This window comes from Macaca mulatta, chromosome 19 (genome assembly GCF_049350105.2).
Source record: "Macaca mulatta isolate MMU2019108-1 chromosome 19, T2T-MMU8v2.0, whole genome shotgun sequence".
Taxonomy (NCBI): Eukaryota; Metazoa; Chordata; class Mammalia; order Primates; family Cercopithecidae; genus Macaca; species Macaca mulatta.
In genome coordinates this window covers 15041043-15060733 of record NC_133424.1, presented here as the reverse complement: position 1 = coordinate 15060733, position 19691 = coordinate 15041043, and the positions used below count along the sequence as shown (strand labels likewise).

The following is a 19691-nucleotide window of genomic DNA, read 5'->3' as shown; positions in this document are numbered from 1 at the left end:
AATTCCTCCCTAGAGGGCTAAACCTCAAACCAATTTGGTCCCACCTCTGGGAAAACTAGGCCCCACCCCCTGCAGAGACCCCGCCCCTCACAGTGGCACTGTTCCTGGCTGATGCCCCGCTTCTCACAGCAGTCTACCCCGGCTGAGGCCCCACCCCATATAAAGGTCACATACCCTTTAAGGCTCCACCCCTCAAACCAGGGCCGTTCCTGGAGAAATCCCCGCCGCTGGCTGAAGCCCCGCCCCCTGCTAAAGCCCTAGCTCTAATGAAAGCTCCGCCCCTCACCTCGCTGACTGCCTTGCGGTCCGGGGCCTTGGCAGCGCTGAGCAGGCGCAGTACGTTCTTGGCACCCTCGGCCACCGCGTGCTCCACTCGGAAGTGGTGCCGCAGCTCTTCGATGCGCAGCTCCACGGCCCCCAGGTCAGGACTCCCTGTGAGTGTGGAATACAGGGCAGTAAGGCTAGCGTGCAGCGCCCCACCAACCTAGTCCCAGACGCACAGCCATTCGCAGCAACAGGCACCGGCCGCAGACAAACCATCATGAAGATGCATCACTCTTCACCCAAGGGGCAGGCACAGTGACACTGTCGCACTGTCACCTGCAGGCAGCCACACTTCCACCCATACTCTTCTATCCAAACACCATCACTCACAGGGCCAGTCTTAGGGAAAAAGTTACCCTGTTACGGGGGACAGTCTGAGCAATGACACACAGGCACACTGTCACCCCAGGCTTATCGACAGTCACATTGTCACGGTCCCTCTTCACCTCCAGGGATTTGCACAGGGGCAGACGCAGGCACACTGTGGCCCCCAGGGACAGCCACATTATCTAGATTTAGACACTGTCACCCAGGGGCTGTCACCCAAAGAGACAAGAACACATAAATCATAAGCCAAGCACGGTGGCTCAGACCTGTAATCCCAGCACTTTGGGAGGCCGAGGCGGGTGGATCACTTGAGGTCAGGAGTTTGAGACCAGCCTGGCCAACATGGTGAAACCCTGTCTCTACTAAAAATACAAAAATTAGCTGGGCATGGTGATGCAGGCCTGTAACCCCAGCTCCTCGGGAGGCTGAGGCAGGAGAATCACTTGAACCCAGGAGGCGGGGGTTGCAGTGAGCCGAGATTGCACCATTGCTCTCCTGCCTGGGTGACAGAGTGAGACTCCATGTTATTTAAAAAAAAAAAATCATACTGCCATACCCATGTTGACACACCTCATTCCCCAATGAACAGTCACCAGGTTATACAGTCAACCAGGTACGGTGACACTCATGGGCATCTGGACAACCACAGACATACGACTACACTCACACAGATGCTGTCAGTCACAAAGACACTGTTAAGAGACTCAATGTTTGCCTCCTTCCAAATTCCTATGTTGAACCCCTAATTCCCAGTGGGATGGTACTTGGAGAAGGGGCCTTTGAGAGGTAATTAGGGTTAGAGGAGGTCATGGAGGGAGGGCTATCATGATGGGATTAGTGCCCTTATCGGAGGAGGAAGAGGCTGGGTGCAGTGGTCCATGCCTGTAACCGCAGCACTTTGGGAGGCTGAGGCAGGAGGATCACCTGAGGCCAGGAGTTTGATACCAGCCTGGGCACCATAGAGAGAGCTTGTCTCTACTAAAAATAAAAAATAAATTAGCCAGGCGTAGTGGCGTGTGCCTGTAGTCCCAGCTATTCTGGAGGCTGAACCAGGAGGATCACTTGAGCCCAGAAAGTCGAGGCTGCAGTGAGCTGTGATCACACCACTGCACTCCAGCCTGGGTGACAGACCAAGACCCTGTCTCAAAAAACTAAAAATGAAAAATAAGAAGAGGAAGAGGCACTAAGGCTGTCTCTCCCTGTGAGGGTGCAGTAAGAAGGGAGCCGTCTGTAAGCCAGGAAGGGCGCCCTCACCAGGAACCGACCACGCTGGTACCCTGATCTGGGACTGCCAGTCTCCGGAACTGTGAAAAAAATAAATGTCTGTTGTTTAAGCCACTCAGCCTATGGGACTTTGTTATGGCAGCCCGAGTTAAGACAGACACTGTCGCACTGACACTGTCACACGGTCGCCCACAGGGACACATGGCATTACCACTTTGTCACCAGCATAGGCACACTATCACCTGCAGGCAGAGGAACACATACTCTGTCACAAAGATGCAGTCACCCTGCCACATAGAGACACTGTCATGAGTCAGATTCTGTTACACAGACACGGCCCTGTCATCTTGGGCACAGGGACACAATTATAGGGGCAGAGAAACACAGTTACAGACACAAATGCATGTATGCCAAAGCACAAGGTCAAGAAAAGGGGCACGGGCCAGGCACAGTGGCTCATGCCTATCATCTCAACACTTTGGGAGGGTAAGGCAGGAGGATCACTTGAGGCCAGGAGTTTGAAACCAGCCTGGACAACACAGCAAGACCTAGTCTTTACAAAATATATATATATATTTTAATAAGCTGGGTGTGATGGCACATGCCTATGGTCCCAGCTACTCAGCAGGATTGCTTGAGCCCAGAAGGTCAAGCCTGCAGTGAGTTATGATCACACCACTGCATTCCAGCCTGGGCAACAGAGCGAGACCCTGTCCAAACAAAAAAGGTGTATCGGCCGGGTGCGGTGGCTCGCGCCTGTAATCCCAGCACTTTGGGAGGCTGAGGTGGGCGGATCATGGAGTCAGGAGATTGAGACCATCCTAGCTAACATGGTGAAACACTGTCTCTATTAAAAACACAAAAAAATTAGCCAGGTGTGGTGGCAGGCGCCTGTAGTCCCGGCTACTTGGAAGGCTGAGGTAGGAGAATGGCATGAACCCGGGAGGCGGAGCTTGTAGTGAGCCGAGATCGCGCCACTGCACTTCAGCCTGGGCGACAGAGCAAGACTCCATCTCAAAAGAAAAAAAGAAAGAAAAATTAGCCGGGTGTGGTGGCGGGCACCTACAATCCCAGCTACTTGGGAAGCTGAGGCAGGAGAATGGTATGAACCCAGGAGGCAGAGGTTGCAGTGAGCCGAGATCGTGCCACTGCACTCCAGCCTAGGTGACAGAGTGAGACTCCGTCTCAAAAAAAAAAAAAAAAAGTGTGGCCTGGGGTGTGTGTCAGTGCGATGGTACACGTGATTGTGTGCCTGCACTGTGGATACCCGCATGGATTGTGCAGTGACTATGTGTGATGGTAGGATCACACATTCCTTTGTCTCTGGGTATTGTCGCAGGGATGGGTGACTGGATGACTTTATACCTAAAAGTCCCAGTGACTGATTAAGCGCCTTGTGGGAGCAGGTCTAGGGGTGACAGTGAGACTGTGTGTTTTCTTGTGTGTGTGTTTTTGAGACAGAGTCTCACTCTGTTGCCCAGGCTGGAGTGCAGTGGGGCGATCTCGGCTTACTGCAACCTCTGCCTCCCGGGTTCAAGTGATTCTCCTGCCTCAGCCTCCTGAGTAGCTGGGACTACAGGTGCATGCCACCATGCCCAGCCGATTTTTGCATTTTTAGTAGAGACAGGGTTTCATCATGTTGGCCGCTGATCTCGAACTCCTGATCTCAAATGATCCGCCCACCTCGGTTTCCAAAGTGTTGGGATTACAGGCATGAGCCACTGCACCCAGCTGAGACTGTGTTTATAAGGCAACATCCCTGTGACTATCAACTTCCTTGGAACTGTGTCTGTGTTACTGGTGTCCAGGTGAGTGACACATGTGGACACAGTGTGACTGTGAGTGTGACTCTCTGTGACCAAGTGCCAGGGTCATTATTCAGAATAGTCAGCAGTCAAAAACATAGTAAATAAATTGGCGTGGCTGGGTACCAATAAAACTTTATTGACAAAAAACAAAAACAGACAATGGATTGACCAAAAAAAAAAAAAAAAAAAAAGACAATGGATAGATTTGGTGTGAAGGTAGTAATTTACCAACCCCTCATGTAATCCAAACTCTGCATGGGACAAAATGGGAAGCTCTGGCCCAGAGAGGGTCAGGAATGTATTGAAGTCTCACACTGGGTCACAGGATCCACCTCCCTGCCCCAGAAAGGGACTCATTATGGAGCTGGAGGCTGAGCCCTGCAAGGCGAGATGCGGGCTAAGCTGTCTGGAAGCAAGGGACTCACCTTGGGTCTCATCCGGGGCTGCCTGGTTTTCCAGCTGGCCCGCCTGCAGCGCCCGGCGGAGTTGCATGCGGATGATGTCAATCTTGGTCTTACTGTCCTGCAACATCTGCTGGGCTGTCAGCAGCAGCTTCCGGTCCTGGAGGCAGAGACAGTCTGAGAGAGGAAGGCTGGGTGGTTGGGGTCTGGCCACACCATGCAGGTCCCAGGTGACTGTGGCAGTGTTCACATGTGGATGTAACAACACGCATTTGCAGGCCAGGCATGGTGGCTCACGCCTGTAATCCCAGCACTTTGGGAGGCTAAGGTGGGTGGACTGCTGAGCCCAGGAGTTAAAGACCAGCCTGGGCAACATGGCAAGACCTTGTCTCCACAAAAAAAAAAATGCAAAAATTAGCTGGGTGTGGTGGTGTGCACCTGTGGTCCCAGCTACTCAGGGGGCTGAGGCAGGAAGATCACTCAAACCCAGGAGCTAAAGGCATCACTGAGCTGAGATTGCATCACTGCCCTCCAGCCTGGGAAACAGAGTGAGACCCTGTCTCAAAATAAATAAATAAGTAAATGAATGCACTTCCATGCATTCCTGGATACAGTGGGATGATGTAGTAAATGGGGTTTGAATCCTGGCTCTGTCACTTAACATCTGTGTGGCTTCCAGCAAGCCATTCAACCTCTCTCGGCTGCAATTTGTTTTATTGATTGATTGATTGGTTGAGACAGGGTCTCGCTCTGTTGCCCAGGTTGGAGTGCAGTGGCACAATCTCGGCTCACTGCAGCCTCCACCTGCTGGGTTCAGACGATTCTTTTGCCTCAGCCTCCTGAGTAGCTGGGATTACAGGCGCCCGCCACCACACCCAGCTTTTTTTTTTTTTTTTTTTTTTTTGACACAAAGTCTCGTTCTGTCACCCAGGCTGGAGTGTAGTGGCGTGATCTCAGCTCACTGCAACCTCTGCCTCCCAAGTTCAAGCAATTCTCCTGCCTCAGCCTCCCGAGTAGCTGGGATTACAGGCATGTGCCACCACGCCTGGCTAAGTTTTGTATTTTTTTAGTAGAGTTGGGGTTTCGCCATGTTGGCCACGCTGACTTCAAGTGATCCGCCCACCTCAGCCTCCCAAAGTGCTGGGACCCGCACCTGGCCTACTCTATTCATTTTCATCGGGTCAGTATCACCCCCGAGGGGGCAGAAATTCTTAGGGGGTGAGAAAGTCTTATTCTTTTTGTGTATAATGCTCAGATACATGTAAAAAGATACACAGTTGTTCTAGGTTTTAAATTTTCATGGAATGGTATTCAAATGCTTGTACACGGGTGTTCATAGCAAAACTATTCACAATCGCTAAAAACGTGGAAACAACCAAATGTCCATCAATTGATAAATGGGGCGCAGTGGCTCAGGTCCGTAATCCCAGCACTTTGGGAGGCCAAGGCAGGAGGAATGCTTGAGCCCAGGAGTTCGAGTCCAGCCTGGGCAACACAGACCCCTATCTCAATAAAAATAAAAAATAAATTAAATAAATTAAATAATGTTAGGCCAGGCAAGGTGGCTCACATCTGTAATCCCAGCACTTTGGGAGGCCGAGGTGGGCAGATCACCTGAGGTCAGGAGTTCGAGACTCGCCTGGCCAATATAGTAAAACCCCATCTCTACTAAAAATACAAAAATTAGTGGGGTGTGGTGGCACATGCCTGTAATCCCAGGTACTTGGGATGCTGAGGCATGAGAATCACTTGAACCCAGGAGGCGGAGGTTGTAGTGAGCCGAGAGCACGCCACTGCACTCCATCCTGGGTGACAGAGTGAGACTCTGTCTCAAAAAAATAAATAAAATAGTGTCATTAAAAAAAATCCATGCAGTCTGTCCTCCCATGTGACATTCACGTGGAAGGACAGGCGCACACCAGCCTGTGGGTCTGGACGTTAATCCTCTAGCTGTAGGTCGGCCTGTGCTTGTGGTGTCAGAATTTCTGGGTGTTGTGGAGACCTGTGTGTTCCTGGGACTGACTGGCAGGATGGGGGATGTGTGTGTGTCTGTGCGTCCGTGTGCACCAGTCTCTGGGTATGAATGTAAGTGTGTGTATGTGTCCAGATGTGGCTGTGGTGGGATTCTCCCTGTGTTGTTAGATGTTGTTACCGCTGTGTGTCTCTAGATGTTATGACAGCATGTGTGTGTGTGTCTAGATGTTATGACAGCATGTGTGTGTGTGTCTCTAGATGTTATGACAGCATGTGTGTGTGTCTAGATGTTAGGATGGTGTGTGTGTGTGTGTGTCTCTAGATGTTATGACAGCATGTGTGTGTGTCTAGATGTTATGACAGCATGTGTGTGTGTGTGTCTAGATGTTATGACAGCGTGTGTGTGTGTCTAGATGTTATGATGGTGTGTGTGTGTCTAGATGTTATGATGGTGTGTGTGTGTGTGTCTAGATGTTATGACAGCATGTGTGTATGTGTCTCTAGATGTTATGACAGCATGTGTGTGTGTGTGTCTAGATGTTATGACAGCATGTGTGTGTGTCTCTAGATGTTATGACAGCATGTGTGTATGTGTCTCTAGATGTTATGACAGCATGTGTGTGTGTGTGTCTAGATGTTATGATGGTGTGTGTGTGTGTCAAGGTATTGACATGATTGTGTGTGCTTGTAACAGAAGACCATCAGCAGTGAGAGGCTGCATGTTGCCCTGACTGTGGATGGGCCTGAGGCTCTGCAGGAGACCATGGGAGGAGGGGAGACAATCTGCCACATGTCTGTCTGACATCGCCCATAGTCACGCTTCCCATATGCCCGCATGAGCTGCCTGTGCCTTAGTCCTGACACCAGGTTACACCCATCAGCCAGTGTGTCCCCAATCCAAAGGCTCCCAGCCTCCCATGGGGACAGCTGTAGGCTACACCTTATGCCCCCAGCCTGTGATCTGCTCACACCTGTGCATGTATACAGCTGTATACATGTGCAGTGTGTGTGCAGATACACGAGTGGGTGTGTACATGTGGGTGTGTACATGTGCGTGTGCACTGCAAATGCGTATGCAGATGTGGGTGCACAGGCAGGTGTGTGTGCATACGCAGGTGTGTGTGCACATGGGGGTGTATGTACACATGCTGGTATATGCACATGTGGATGTGTGCAAGTGTGCATGCACGTGCAGCTGTGTGTGCACGTTCAAGGGTGTGTACACATGCAGGTGTGTGCACGTGTGGGTGTATACGTGTGTGTACATGTGGGTGAGTGCATGCATGCAGGTAGGTGTGTGCATGTACAGATGTGGGGGTACATGCCAGTGTGTGCACGTACAGGCGTGGGTGCACACTCGAGTGGGCATGTGCACACGGGGACAGATGTGTACACATGCGGGTGGGTGTGCACGTGTGGGTGGACTGTACGTGCGCAGGTGTGGTGTGTGCACACGGCGTGTGTGCGTGTGCTGCCTCACCTTGGTGCTGCCATTGCTATAGGTCTGGATCATGTTCTCCGCCCCCTGCTTCACCTTCAGCTCAATGGCCAACTGCTTCTCCAGGCCCGCCACACGGCTCAGGTTGGTGGCCGAGCAAGTGGGGCCGCCCGCACCGGGGGACTGGGGGCCATCTACAGGTCACAGGTGGGAGAGAGTCATCACGCATGGTCACCTCGGTCTGCCTGGGAGGCTTCATCCTCAGCCCAGCCTGGGCATTGCCCCTGAGGCACGGGGAGGGGGAGCTGGGGGCCAGCAGGCAGGCAGGCAGAGGGACACCAGGGCCCAGCAGTCTACCCACCCACCCACCCGGGGAAACTCCTCGGGGCTGGGGCAGGACTCAGGATGAAAGAGTGCAGGCGAGCACCCAGGTGTCTTAGTGTGTCCTTGGTGCTGGGTCCACTGCATCTGGGAGGCCCGTTAGTAACTACGTACGTGGCTTGTGTGAGCCTGTGGGTGTGGGAGTGGTGCCATCTGTGAGCTGCAGGGTATTGGCATGGCTGAGTGTGTGTCTCCCTAGGTGTTAGTGTAACTCTGTGAGACGCCATGTGTTAGGATGACTGAGATCGTGGGTGTTGGGAGATGCTCTGCGTACATCTCTGACTGTTGCTACAACTGTGACTTCAGATCTCCAGGTTGGTATGACTGAGTCTCCGGGTGTTGGCACATCCGGATGCATGTGTCTGCGTGAGTCTCTGGAGAGTGGTGTGATGCTCGAGGGGACCCTGGGTGCAGAAATGACTGAGGCTGGGTGCAGTGGTTCACGCCTATAATCCCAGCACTTTGGGAGGCCGAGGCAGGCGGATTGCTTGAGGTCAGGAGTTAAAGACTACCCTGGCCAACATGGCAAAACCCCGTCTCTACTAAAAATACAAAAATTAGCCAGGCGTGGTGGCTCATGCCTATAATCCCAGCTAATTGGGAGGCTGGGGCAGGAGAAACACCTGAACCTGGGAGGTGGAGGTTGCAGTGAGCCGAGATCGTGCTATTGCACTTCAGCCTGGGTGACAAGAGTGAAACTCTGTCCGTCCCCCTCCCCCCGCAGAAAAAATTTAAACTGCTGGGCGAGGTGGCTCACAACTGTAATCCCAGCATTTTGGGAGGCAGATCACCTGAGGTGGGTGGATCAGTTGAGGTCAGGAGTTTGAGACCAGCCTGGCCAACATGGTGAAACCCCATCTCTACTAAAAATACAAACATTAGCCGGGCATGGTGACACATGCCTGTAGTCCCAGCTACTCAGGAGGCTGAGGCAGGGGAATCACTTGAACCTGGGAGGTGGAGGTTGCAGTGAGCTGAGATCACACCACTGCTCTCCAGCCTAGGCAATAGAGCGAGAGTCCATCTCAAAAAGAAAAAAAAAAAAGAAAAAAAAATGTAAAACCAATAAAAATTTTTTAAATTAAAAAACAATCTGGGTGCAATGGCTCACACCTGTATTCCCAGCATTTGGGAGGCCAAAGCAGGAGGATCACTTGAAGCCAGTAGTTCTAGCCAAGCCCTGGCAACATACCAAGATCCTGTCTCTACAAAAAGAAAAAAAAGAAAGAAAGAAATTAAATCAGCCAGGCATGGTAGTATATGCCCATAGTCCCAGCTACTTGGAAGGCTGAGGTAGGAGAATTGTTTGAGCCCAGGAAATTGAGGCTGTAGTAAGCTTTGATCATACCACTGTACTCTAGCCTGGGTGACAAGGCAAGACCCTGTCTCAAAACAAAAACAAAAATAAACAGTCTTTGGGCATCATCCATGTAATTGTGAGAGTTTCTGGGTATTCGTGTGACCGTGTGCACATCCTTGAGTGTTGCCTGGGTGTTGGTGTGGCTGTGTCTGGAGGTATTTGTGTGACAGTATGTGCACCCTTGGGTGTGCCTGGGTGTTGGTGTGGCTGTTCTTTTAGGTGTTTGTGTGAGTGTGTGCACATCCTTGAATGTTGCCTGGGTGTTGGCGTGGCTGTGTCTAGAGGTATTCATGTGACAGCGTGCACAGTCTTGAGTGTTACCGGGTGCTGGTATGGCTGTATGCACCTCTCTGGGTGTTGGTGGCTGCGTGGGTCATGGCATGAGTCTCCCTGGGGGTCCGTGGAGATGGGTTAACCTGGCTCTGGAGACCATGGGTGAGCCAGTGAGCCGTGGAGCCCCTGCCTGGAGTCCCGCATCCCCAGAGGCATCCCAGCTCACCATGGGTGGCAGCCGGGTCGGGCAGCACCACATGGGCGTGCAGCTCCTGCAGCTGCTGGTGCAGCAGGTCGAGGCGGCGCGAGGAGCCCCGCAGCAGCAGCTCCACGGGGCCCAGGCTGCGGCCCAGGTCGGTGGTGGCCCGCCGCAGGTTCTCAGCACCCTCCTTCAGCTTCAGCTCCTTGCGGATTTCCCGCCGCAGCCGCTCCCGCTCCAGCTCCAGCTGCTGCTGTACCCCAGGGGCCGCCAGGTCTGCCCCGGCCAGGCCCAGCTGCTCTAGCAGGGACCAGCTGCGAGGCTCACTCTGCAGGGGACACAGCAGGGTCAGTGGGGTTAGGAGGACTCTGGGTGCAGACCACATGCAGCCAGCCTGGCCCAGCCTCTGCCCTGGATTGGGGCTCCCAAGACAGGGCCTGCTCTACCTCCTCTGACTCTCAAAACTGGAAGGTGATGAGACCCTGCCACTGCTTCCTGACCTCCCCAAACTGGGAGGTCTCAAGAGCAGGGCCTTGTCACCCCCACCACCACCAGGTCCCCCACATTAAGGGGGTCTCAAGAATAAGATCTGTCTCCCTTCTGCTGCCTCCCCCAAACGAGAGGGTCCCAAGGGAAGATTCCTTCTTTTCTCTGCTGCTCCCCAAAACTAAGGGCCCAAGGGCAGGCCCTGTCTTCTCTCTGCTGTATCCCCAAAACTACAGGGTCCTGAGGACAGGCCCCATCTTCCCTCACCTGTACCCTGAAACTATGGCATCCCGAGGGCAGGCCTCATCTTTCCTTGGCTACACCCCCAAAACCAAGGCATCCCAAGGGCAGGCCAAGTCTTCTCTCTGCTGTACCCCCAAACTATGGGGTCTTGAAGACCCTCATCTGCTCTTCTCCTGTCTTCAACAACTGGGACCCTAAAGAGCAGAGCCTGGACTCCTTCCTCCTGTCTCTCCCCAACCTGGGAGCCCCGAAGGGCCCTGGATAGTCTCATCCTCCAAACAGAGAACTCTGAGGCCAGCGCCCCATCTCCTCTCCTTGTTCCCAAACAGAGAGGTACCCAGGGAAGGACTACTGGCCTATGCCACTTGGGGTCCCCTTCTGCCTGCCCCCACAGGGACCCTGGACCCCACCTCCAGCTCCTGCTCCGAGGGGGTACTGGCCTCCGCCATCCTGGGTCCGGGCTGAGGGCTCCGCCCTCTTCCTGAACCTCAGCCCCACCAGGGCCTCTCGGCCGCCACTTCCTCTTTCCTGTCAACTCCCAGCACCCCTCGCGCGGGGCCAACTCCAGGGCATCTAAGGGACCTTCCCTTCAGCCACCTCTGGGGCCAAGCCTGCTCTTCTAGATGAAACCCAGGGACAGTCTTTACTCCCTGTCCCTAGAGAATGTCCAAAGTGTAGGCAGTTTGTACATTCACACACTCATGGTGTATCCATGAGGGGATGCAGGCTCTGGAGGCTGACTTGAGTGTGCAAACACTTTCAAATACATACGTGGATAGCACAGAACACAGGGTCACAAGTGTTTGCACACTTTCTTTTTCTTTTTTTTTTTTTTTTTTGAGATGGAGTCTCCCTGTGTTGACCAGGCTGGAGTGCACTGGTGCGATCTTGGCTCACTGCAACCTCCGCCTCCCAGGTTCAAGCAATTCTCTTGCCTCAGCCTCCCAAGTAGCTGGGATTACAGGCATGTGCCGCCACGCCCAGCTAATTTTTGTATTTTTGGTAGAGACAGGGTTTCACCATGTTGGCCAGGCTGGTCTCGAATTCCTGACCTCAGGTGATCCGCCCCCCTCGGCCTCTGAAAGTGCTGGGATTACAGGCGTGTACTACCGCGCCTGGCCTGTGTTTGCACACTGTTATGGCTGTAGGTGTGTGCCTGCAACACAGGCTCACACGTGTGCACACTCCCATGCCTGTGTGTGTGGATGAAACAAAGATCCACACACAGGTGCACACTTCTACACCTGCAGGTGTATGCCTGAAAAATGGGCTCACAGTGTACCCATTCCCATGCCTACCACATATGCACTTATTTGCAAACACATACAAGTGCTTATGAGTTTCACTCTAGAACCCATACAAGACACACTCCCACCTGCCCGAGAGGGCACAGCCCACATGCTCATGCGTGTGCACATGCTCACACACGTATGCACGCTCCCCGAGGCCCCTGCAGCGCGTCCATGCTCCCACAGACCTCCAGCCTTGCGACTATCTGCATATGTCCCTACAACCAGACTCTCTCAGCCACCCCTTGTCCCCGGCTTCTCCTTCAGGGTCAGAACAGCCACTTCTTCAGAGGCGAGGCCCCCTTCCTGCAGACGGGCCGTCCCAACTTCCTGCTTCCTCTCAGTCCAGTCACCAACTGTTATTGACCATAGCTGAGAGGTCCAGGGTCCCAGCCAGCCCAGTGGCACCTCCCTCAGGCCAACACAATTAGGGGACAGCACTGGGGGACTGGGATAAGAATTTGCAAAACCAGGCCAAGCACGGTGCCTCACGCCTATAATCCCAGCATTTTGGGAGGCCGAAGTAGGTGGGTCACCTGAAGTCAGGAGTTCGAGAGCAGCCTGACCAACATGGAGAAACCCTGTCTCTACTAAAAAACAAAAAAAAAAAAAAAAAAAAAAAAATGCCGGGGGCAGTGGCTCACGCCTGTAATCCCAGCACTTTGGGAGGCCGAGGCGGGCGGATCACGAGGTCAGGAGATCGAGACCATCCTGGCTAACACAGTGAAACCCTGTCTCTACTAAAAATACAAAAAATTAGCCGGGCATGGTGGCGGGCGTCTGTAGTCCCAGCTACTCGGGAGGCTGAGGCAGGAGAATGGCGAGAACCCGGGAGGTGAAGCTTGCAGTGAGCCGAGATCGCGCCACTGCACTCCAGCCTGGGCAACAGAGCGAGACTCTGTCTCAAAAAAAAAAAAATAGTGGCGCATGCCTATAATCCCAGCTACTCGGGAGGCTGAAGCAGAATTGCTTGAACCCAGGAGGCTGAGGTCAAGGTGAGCCAGGATCACGCCACTGCACTTCAGCCTGGGTAACAAGAGCAAAACTCTTTCTCAAAAAAAAAAAAAAAAATTTCCAAAACCACGCCAGGTGTGGTAGCTCACATCTGTAATCCCAGCACTTTGGGAGGGTGAGCGAGGCAGATCACTTGAGGTCAGAAGTTCGAGACCAGCCTGGCCAACATGATGAAACCCCATCTCTACTAAAAATTTGAAAATTAGCCAGGCATAGTGGCACGTGCTTGTAATCCCAGCTGCTTGGGAGGCTGAGACATGAGAATCGCTTGAACCTGGGAGGTGGAGGTTGCAGTGAGTTGAGATCACACCACTGCACTCCAGCCTGGGCGACAGAGTGAGATTCTATCTCAAAAAAAAAAGAAAGAAAGAAAGAAAGAAAGAATGAATGAATGAATGAATGCCCCAAATCAGTGGCCTACAAAACCACTTGCTAAGCACACAGTAACGTTCAAGAACAACTTATGATGGGGTTACTTCCTGACAAGCTTGTCATAAGTTGAAAATATCATAAGTCAAAAATGCATTTAATACACCTTACCTACCAAACATGATAGCTCACCCTGGCCTACTTTAAATGTGCTCAGAGCACTTACCCACGCCTACAGTTGGGCAAAAACATCTAACACAAAGCTACTTTACAATAAAGTTGAATATGTCATGTACATTTTTTTCTTTTTTTTGAGACAGGGTCTTACTCTGTCACCCAGGCTGGAGTGCTGTGGTGTGATCATGGCTCCTTGCGGTGTCTACCTCCCAGGCTCCAACAGTCCTCCCAGCTCAGCCTCCCAAGCAGCTGGGACTACAGGCATGTGCCACCACACCTGGCTAATGTTTGTATTTTTCACAGACATAGGGTCTCACTATGTTGCCCAGGCTGATCTCAAACTCTTAGCCTCAAGTAATCCTCCTGCCTCAGCCTCCAAAAGTGCTAGGATTACAGGTGTGAGTCGCTGCCCCGTGGCCGGGGCCTTGATTTAAAACAAGAGCACCCAGATTCCAAATACCGGCTAGGAAACAGCCCCCTGGCATTATCTCCTTCAGCTGGGAGCATCCATTTCACAGACAAGGAATTTTTTTTGTTTTTTTTTTTTGAGACGGAATCTCGCTCTGTCGCCCAGGCTGGAGTGCAGTGGCGATCTCAGCTCACTGCAAGCTCCGCCTCCCGGGTTTACGACATTCTCCTGGCTCAGCCTCCCGAGTAGCTAGGACTACAGGCGCCCGCCACCTCGCCCGGCTAGGTTTTTGTATTTTTTAGTAGAGACGGGGTTTCACTGGGTTAGCCAGGATGGTCTCGATCTCCTAACCTCGTGATCCGCCCGTCTCGGCCTCCCAAAGTGCTGGGATTACAGGCTTGAGCCACCGCGCCCGGCCAAGGAATGTTATCCTTGGCTCGTGAGGGATCGCAAGAGCAGCTGCCCCCAGGGAGGAATGCCACAGACCAAGTGTATCACTCCCACCATCTTCCCAACCCCTCTCTACTAATCCTGAGTTGCTGCCAAGAATCTCACCACTTCACAGATGAGGAAACTGAGGCTCAAGGAAGTAACAGTAGTATTTTTTTGTTATTTTGTTTTGTTTTGTTTTTTGAGACAGAGTCTTGCTCTTTCGCCTAGGCTGGAGTGCAGTGGCGCGATCTCGGCTCACTGCAATCTCCACCTTCCGGGTTCAAGCGATTCCCCTGCCTCAGCCTCCTGAGTAGTTGGGACTACAGGCACGTGCCATCACGCCCAGCTAATGTTTTGTATTTTTAGTAGAGACGGGGTTTCACATGTTGGCCAGGCTGGTCTCGAACTCCTGATCTCAAGTGATCAGCCAGCCTCAGCCTCCCAAAGTGCTGGGATTACAAGTGTGAGGCACTGTGCCTAGCCAGTAACAGTTTTCCACGGAGGGGAGATTTTCTCCCCATACCCAGGGACATGTGGCAACATCCAGAGACATTTTTGGTTGTCATGACTGTGGGTAGGGAGGTGGCTTCTATCAGGGTGAGGCCAGGGATGCCGCTCAACGCCCTGCAGTGCGCAGGACAGCCCCTACTGCAAAGAATGACCCAGCCCTCAATGTCAGTAGTGCTAAGGCTGAGAAGCCTACTGTTAAGGGTCATAGATTTGGCCAGGTGTGGTGGTTCACATCTGTAATCCCAGCGCTTTGAGAGGCTGAGGGAGGAGCAGTGTTTGAGGTCAGGAATTGGAGATCAGTCTGGGCAACATAGCAAGACCTACAAAAATCTCTACAAAAAATCTTAAAAGTATTGGCCAGGTGTGGTGACTCTGCCTGTGATCCTAGCACTTTAGGAGGCCAAGGCCGGAGAATTGTTTGAGCTCAGGAGTTCCAGACCAGCCTGGGAAATAGCGGTGAGACCCCATCTCTACAAAAAATATAAGAATTAGCCAGGTGTGATGGCGTGTGCCTCTAGTCTCAACTACTTGGGAGCCTGAGGTGGGAAGCTCGCTTGAACCCAGGAGGCAGAGGTTCCAGTGAGCCGAGATCACGCCATTGCACTCCAGCCTGGCCAACAGAGCCAGGCTTTGTCTCAAAAAAGAAAAAAAGAGGCCTGGCGCAGTGGCTCACGCCTGTAATCCCAGCACTTTGGGAGGCCAAGGCGGGAGGATCACGAGGTCAGATCAAGGCCATCCTGGCTAACACCATGAAACCCTGTCTCTACTAAAAAAAAAAAAAATTAGCCAGGTGTGGTGGCAGGCACCTGTAGTCCCAGCTACTTGAGAGGCTGAGGCAGGAGAATGGCGTGAACCTGGAAGGTGGAGCTTGCTACACTCCATCCTGGGCGACAGAGAGAGACCCTGTCACAAAACAAAAAAAAGAAAAAGAAAAAGAAAAAAGAAAAAAAGGCTAGGTGCAGTGGCTCACACCTATAATCCCAGCACTTTGGGAGGCCTAGGTGGGCAGGTTACTTTGAACTCAAGAGTTCAAGACAAGCCTGGGCAACATGGCGAAACCCTGCCTCTACTAAAAATACAAAAATTATCCAGGCGTGGTGGTGCGCACCTGTAGTCCCAGCTACTCCAGGAGGCTGGGGTGGGAGAACCGCTTGAGTCTAGGAGGCAGAGATCATGCCACTGCACTCCAGCCTGGGTGACAGAGACCCCAGTCTCAATTTAAAAAAAAAAAAAAAAAGAAAAAAAAATCAACCAGGTATGGTGGTACATGCTTGTAGTCCTATAGATCAGGTGTTTGAGGCTGCAGTGAACAAGAATCTCGCCATTGCATTCCAGCCTAGGTAACAGAGCGAGACCCTGTCTCTACAAAAGTAAAAGGAAATTAGCCAGGCATGTTGGTCTGTGCCTTTTGTCCCAGCTACTCGGGAGGCTGAGGCAGGAAGATCACTTGAGTCCCAGAAATCGGAAATCAAGGCTGCAGTGACATAGGATCGCACCGCTGCACTCCAGCCTGGGTGACAGAGCAAGACTGTCTCCCCCAAAATAAATAAATATAAACAAGTAAATCAATCAGTAAGGACACAGATTCACACCCTGAGCTGCTGACCAGGACGCTTACCAGTAATGACTTCACAGCAGCCCCGCCTGCCAAGTGCTGGCCAGGTCTCGGTCTCTCTCTCCCATGAACACCCTCTTAGTCCCATTTTTCCTAGGTCAGAACCGAGGCTCAGAGAGGCGAAGGCACTGGGCCCAGGACACACAGCAAGGAAGTGTCAGCGTCGGAATTTAAGCCCAGGCTCACCAAATACCACCCTCACTCAGTCAGGCCCCACCCCATCCCCAGCAGGCAGAGGGAGGACACAGCCAAGAGCGGGGTCAGCTCAACTGGGGAAGTCCAGGCAGAGAGGAAAGGTGGCCTCCCTCGGCCCCACCTCCAGCAGCTGAGGTCTGTAAAGCAGAGAGGGAGGGAGGCTGGGCTCCTGGGTTCTCCTCCCCTGAGTGACTCACTTCTTCCCAGGGCATACAGGTCACCTGAGGGCCACCAAGGCAAACCCAGGACTCAGGGGCCTGGCCTGGCCTATGGAGAACCCCTGCTCCTCTGCTGCCCACCATGGAGCGGAGACCTCAGACCCAGAGGACCTGCCTCCCAGAATCCCCATCTTGCCAGAGCAGCCAGGGACCTAGACCCCCACATCCGGAGATTTCAATGCCTTGGGCGTTTCCGGAATCTGGACAGGACATCCGTTTGCAGGACACAGAACAGACAGGCACACGTTGGGACAGACAGAGGGACAGGGCGGCAGGCCCAAGCAACCATGAGAGAGGGATGACCAGGAGGAGGGAAGAGACTAAGGAGGAGATGGGAAGGGGGGACCAGGGCGTGGGTCCAGCCTCACTGCAGGAATCACAGCCTGTCTGGGTCATGTGTGGGACGCGCCAAGCGCATGCATGCGCCCGGGGATTCCTACACAGCCCTCCCTGGGCCGGGGGTGGAGGCAGGGACCCCGGCCCATCCCGGCCCTGAGGTCTGACCTTGTGTGATCGGCAACACCAGATACGCCCAGCTCCTCGGCAAGGCCGGCAGGCCATCAGCAGGACTGGGGAGGTGGGAGGGACCGGGGGTTACGGGGGAGACACAGAGGGGCAGGGGGCAGGTGCAGAAGGAGACGAGAACCCAGTTACACAACAGCCACAGGACGATGAACTGGATGGTGAGGTGCAAATGGGGGCACCGAGGCACAGACATTTCTCAGATTTGGGTCACTTGAACCAAAGAACGTTGGCAGTCACGCTGGCCCTGCTTGTCACAGACGGGGAAGATGAGTCCAGGTCAGTGATACCCACCAGGTGGCACGGGGGAATCTGGCTGGGCAGAAGGCTGGTGCCAGTCACGTGTGTGTGTTAGGAGGGTGGGGGTGACCCAGCCCTGCCCAGCCACCATGCAAAAAAGTAGGATTCTATATATGGGAGCATCCCTGGCCTGTTGACTGAGGCACTCCCCACCCGGGAGAAGGTTCCACCTGACAGTCCAAGAGTAGGAGCGGGGGTCCCCAGTCCCCCGACCTAATGCAGTGACTCGGGTACTTCCGCCAACAGGTGCCAATCTGGGTGGCGTCTGGAACACTATAAAGCTGTCTAGAGGCGGGGGTGGCTGGAGCTTTGTTATGCGGGGGAAGGGCACGGGCCGGGCCCGGCGGCCTCCTCCCCTCCCACGGCACTGCGCCAGGCACCTGCCCCAGGTGGAGCGGCACCTGCCGGGCACCCAACCCTGGGGAGGGGGATGAGTTTGGGGGCGGACGAGAGGCACCGGGACTCCCAGCCAGCCACAGACACCCGAAGTAGAGCCTCCGCCGCGCCCCTTCTAGTTCTCTGGGAGAGGCCGAGTTTGGGGGTGCAGCGGGGGGTGCCTCCGAGATTGCCCCCAAACCAGCCCCGTCCACATCGCCACCTGCCGAGAAGGGGGCCTCTCTGGCTCCACAGTCCCGGCCCAGGGAGGGGGCGCCGGGCGCTCCGGAGGTCCCCGCCCTAGCCATCGCCACCCGAGTCCCGTTCGGGGGGCTGGGGGGCTCCCCCGGGAGCGCGAGGGCGGGGTCCCCTGGAGCCGTCCGGTCGCCCCGGGACTCCAGACGCAGGTGCGCCTACCTGCAAGGCGTCGCTGGCCATGTCCTCCTGCCGCCCGCCAGGGGTCCCCGCGCGGAGGGAGGGGCGGCCAGAGGAGCGCGCGTGCGCCCCGGGCGTGGCGGGGAGGGGGCGGGCGCGGCGCGACCCTCCCCGGCCCGCGGCCCGCTCCGGCCTGCTAGGCTCCCGCCTCGCCTGCCCAGGCCGCCGCGTCCCCGCGCCGCGCCCTCCAGCCCCAGCGGCAGCCGGGCCCGGTCACGTGACCCCGGAGGTCGGCGCCCGGGGAGGGGGCGGGGCCGAGGGGGAGGGGCTCCCAGAGGCCCCCGGGGCTGCGGGGTCCCGCCCGCCCGCCCCCTCAGTCTCCCGAGCCCGGAGCACCCCGATCGGCTCCCCACCATTCCTCTTTCCGGGTCCTGCGACGACCGCACGCTGCCGAGAGGTCCCCCATTGGAGCGCGCGGGAACCCGAGGAGAACGGTTCCCCGCGTTCAAGCCGAGAGCGGCGGAGGCCTTTGGGCCTCCCAGAACCCCTGAAAAAAAAAACACAATAACCCCCCACCCCACCCCACCCCTGTGCATTTGCAAGCTCGGGACGCCTGCATCTGTGGTCCCCTATTCAAGGGCATGGAAGTTTCCCCGTTACCTGGAGACAAGCTCTGGGCAGATCTGCATTCAAATGCCAGCGCTTTACGCCTTGGGGAAGCCAAATCCTTCCAGGCACCTCATCTGTGAAATGGGAATGATGCGCTCACCTCCTAGGTGTTGGTAAAATTCAATGAGACAGTGCAGGCCAAGAGCTGAGAACACTCTAGACGCTCCATAAGTGTTAGCTGCTGTCACTTTTAATGTTATCGTAATTGTTTGTTGTTTTGCTGTTTTTGGACGGAGTTTCGCTCTATTGCCCATCCTGGAGTGCAGTGGTGCGATCTCGGCTCACTGCAACCTCTGCCCCCCGGGTTCAAGCGATTCTTCTGCCTCAGCCTCCTGAGTAGCTAGGATTACAGGTGCCCGCCATCATGCCCGGCTAATTTTTATATTTTTAGTAGAGATGAGGTTTCATCATGTTGGCCAGGCTGGTCTCAAACTCCTGATCAGGTGATCTGCCCGCCTCGGTCTCCTAAAGTGCTGGGATTACACAGGCTTGAGCCACTGCGCCTGACCTCTATTATCGTTATTGTTATTAAAAGAGGTTTGAATCCCAACTCGCTGTTCATCCTGGGAACCGCTGTGGCTTCTGAGTCTCAGTTTTCCACACAATAAAATGGGCACCGCCTTCTTTTTCGGGGCTGCTGCATGCAGATGGCGCTCCATAAATGCAGACTCGTGCCCAAGCGGAGAGTGGAGGCCTCTGAGGAATTTCTAGGGGATCTCCGGGGTCTGCAGAGCGTGCAGCTTTGTTTATGGCTGTCGTCGGACCCTCACTCCTTCGGAAACCA

General features: G+C 54.3%; 1 protein-coding gene and 2 long non-coding RNA genes across 33 annotated transcripts in view; 2 read left to right on the top strand and 1 right to left on the bottom strand.

Moving 5' to 3' along the window:
- PKN1 (protein kinase N1) overlaps nt 1–19374 on the bottom strand; it is a 40725-nt gene extending 21351 nt beyond the window's left edge. For 5 of the 31 annotated variants that reach the window (XM_077977933.1, XM_077977939.1, XM_077977927.1 and 2 more), the window contains exons 1-5: nt 18281–18499; nt 9737–10037; nt 7539–7690; nt 4109–4244; nt 287–432 (exon numbers count right to left, since the gene is read on the bottom strand). In XM_077977933.1, coding sequence (XP_077834059.1) covers nt 287–432; nt 4109–4244; nt 7539–7690; nt 9737–10037; nt 18281–18301 — 756 coding nt within the window. In that variant the 5' untranslated portion in view covers nt 18302–18499. Of the gene's footprint in view, nt 1–286; nt 462–4086; nt 4291–7453; nt 7691–9736; nt 10038–10848; nt 10987–16256; nt 16382–17170; nt 17236–18280; nt 18500–18651; nt 18786–18898 lie in introns of those variants that run through there. The other 26 variants (XM_077977926.1, XM_077977928.1, XM_015123135.3 and 23 more) reach the window with 22 other exon arrangements.
- On the top strand, nt 5804–9171 carry LOC144336764 (uncharacterized). The gene is made up of 2 exons (XR_013409091.1): nt 5804–8370; nt 8692–9171. It is a non-coding gene; the product is annotated as an uncharacterized LOC144336764 (long non-coding RNA).
- Nucleotides 11249–17989, top strand: LOC144336763 (uncharacterized). The gene is made up of 2 exons (XR_013409090.1): nt 11249–11451; nt 15731–17989. It is a non-coding gene; the product is annotated as an uncharacterized LOC144336763 (long non-coding RNA).
- Nucleotides 19375–19691: the final 317 nt, after the last annotated feature.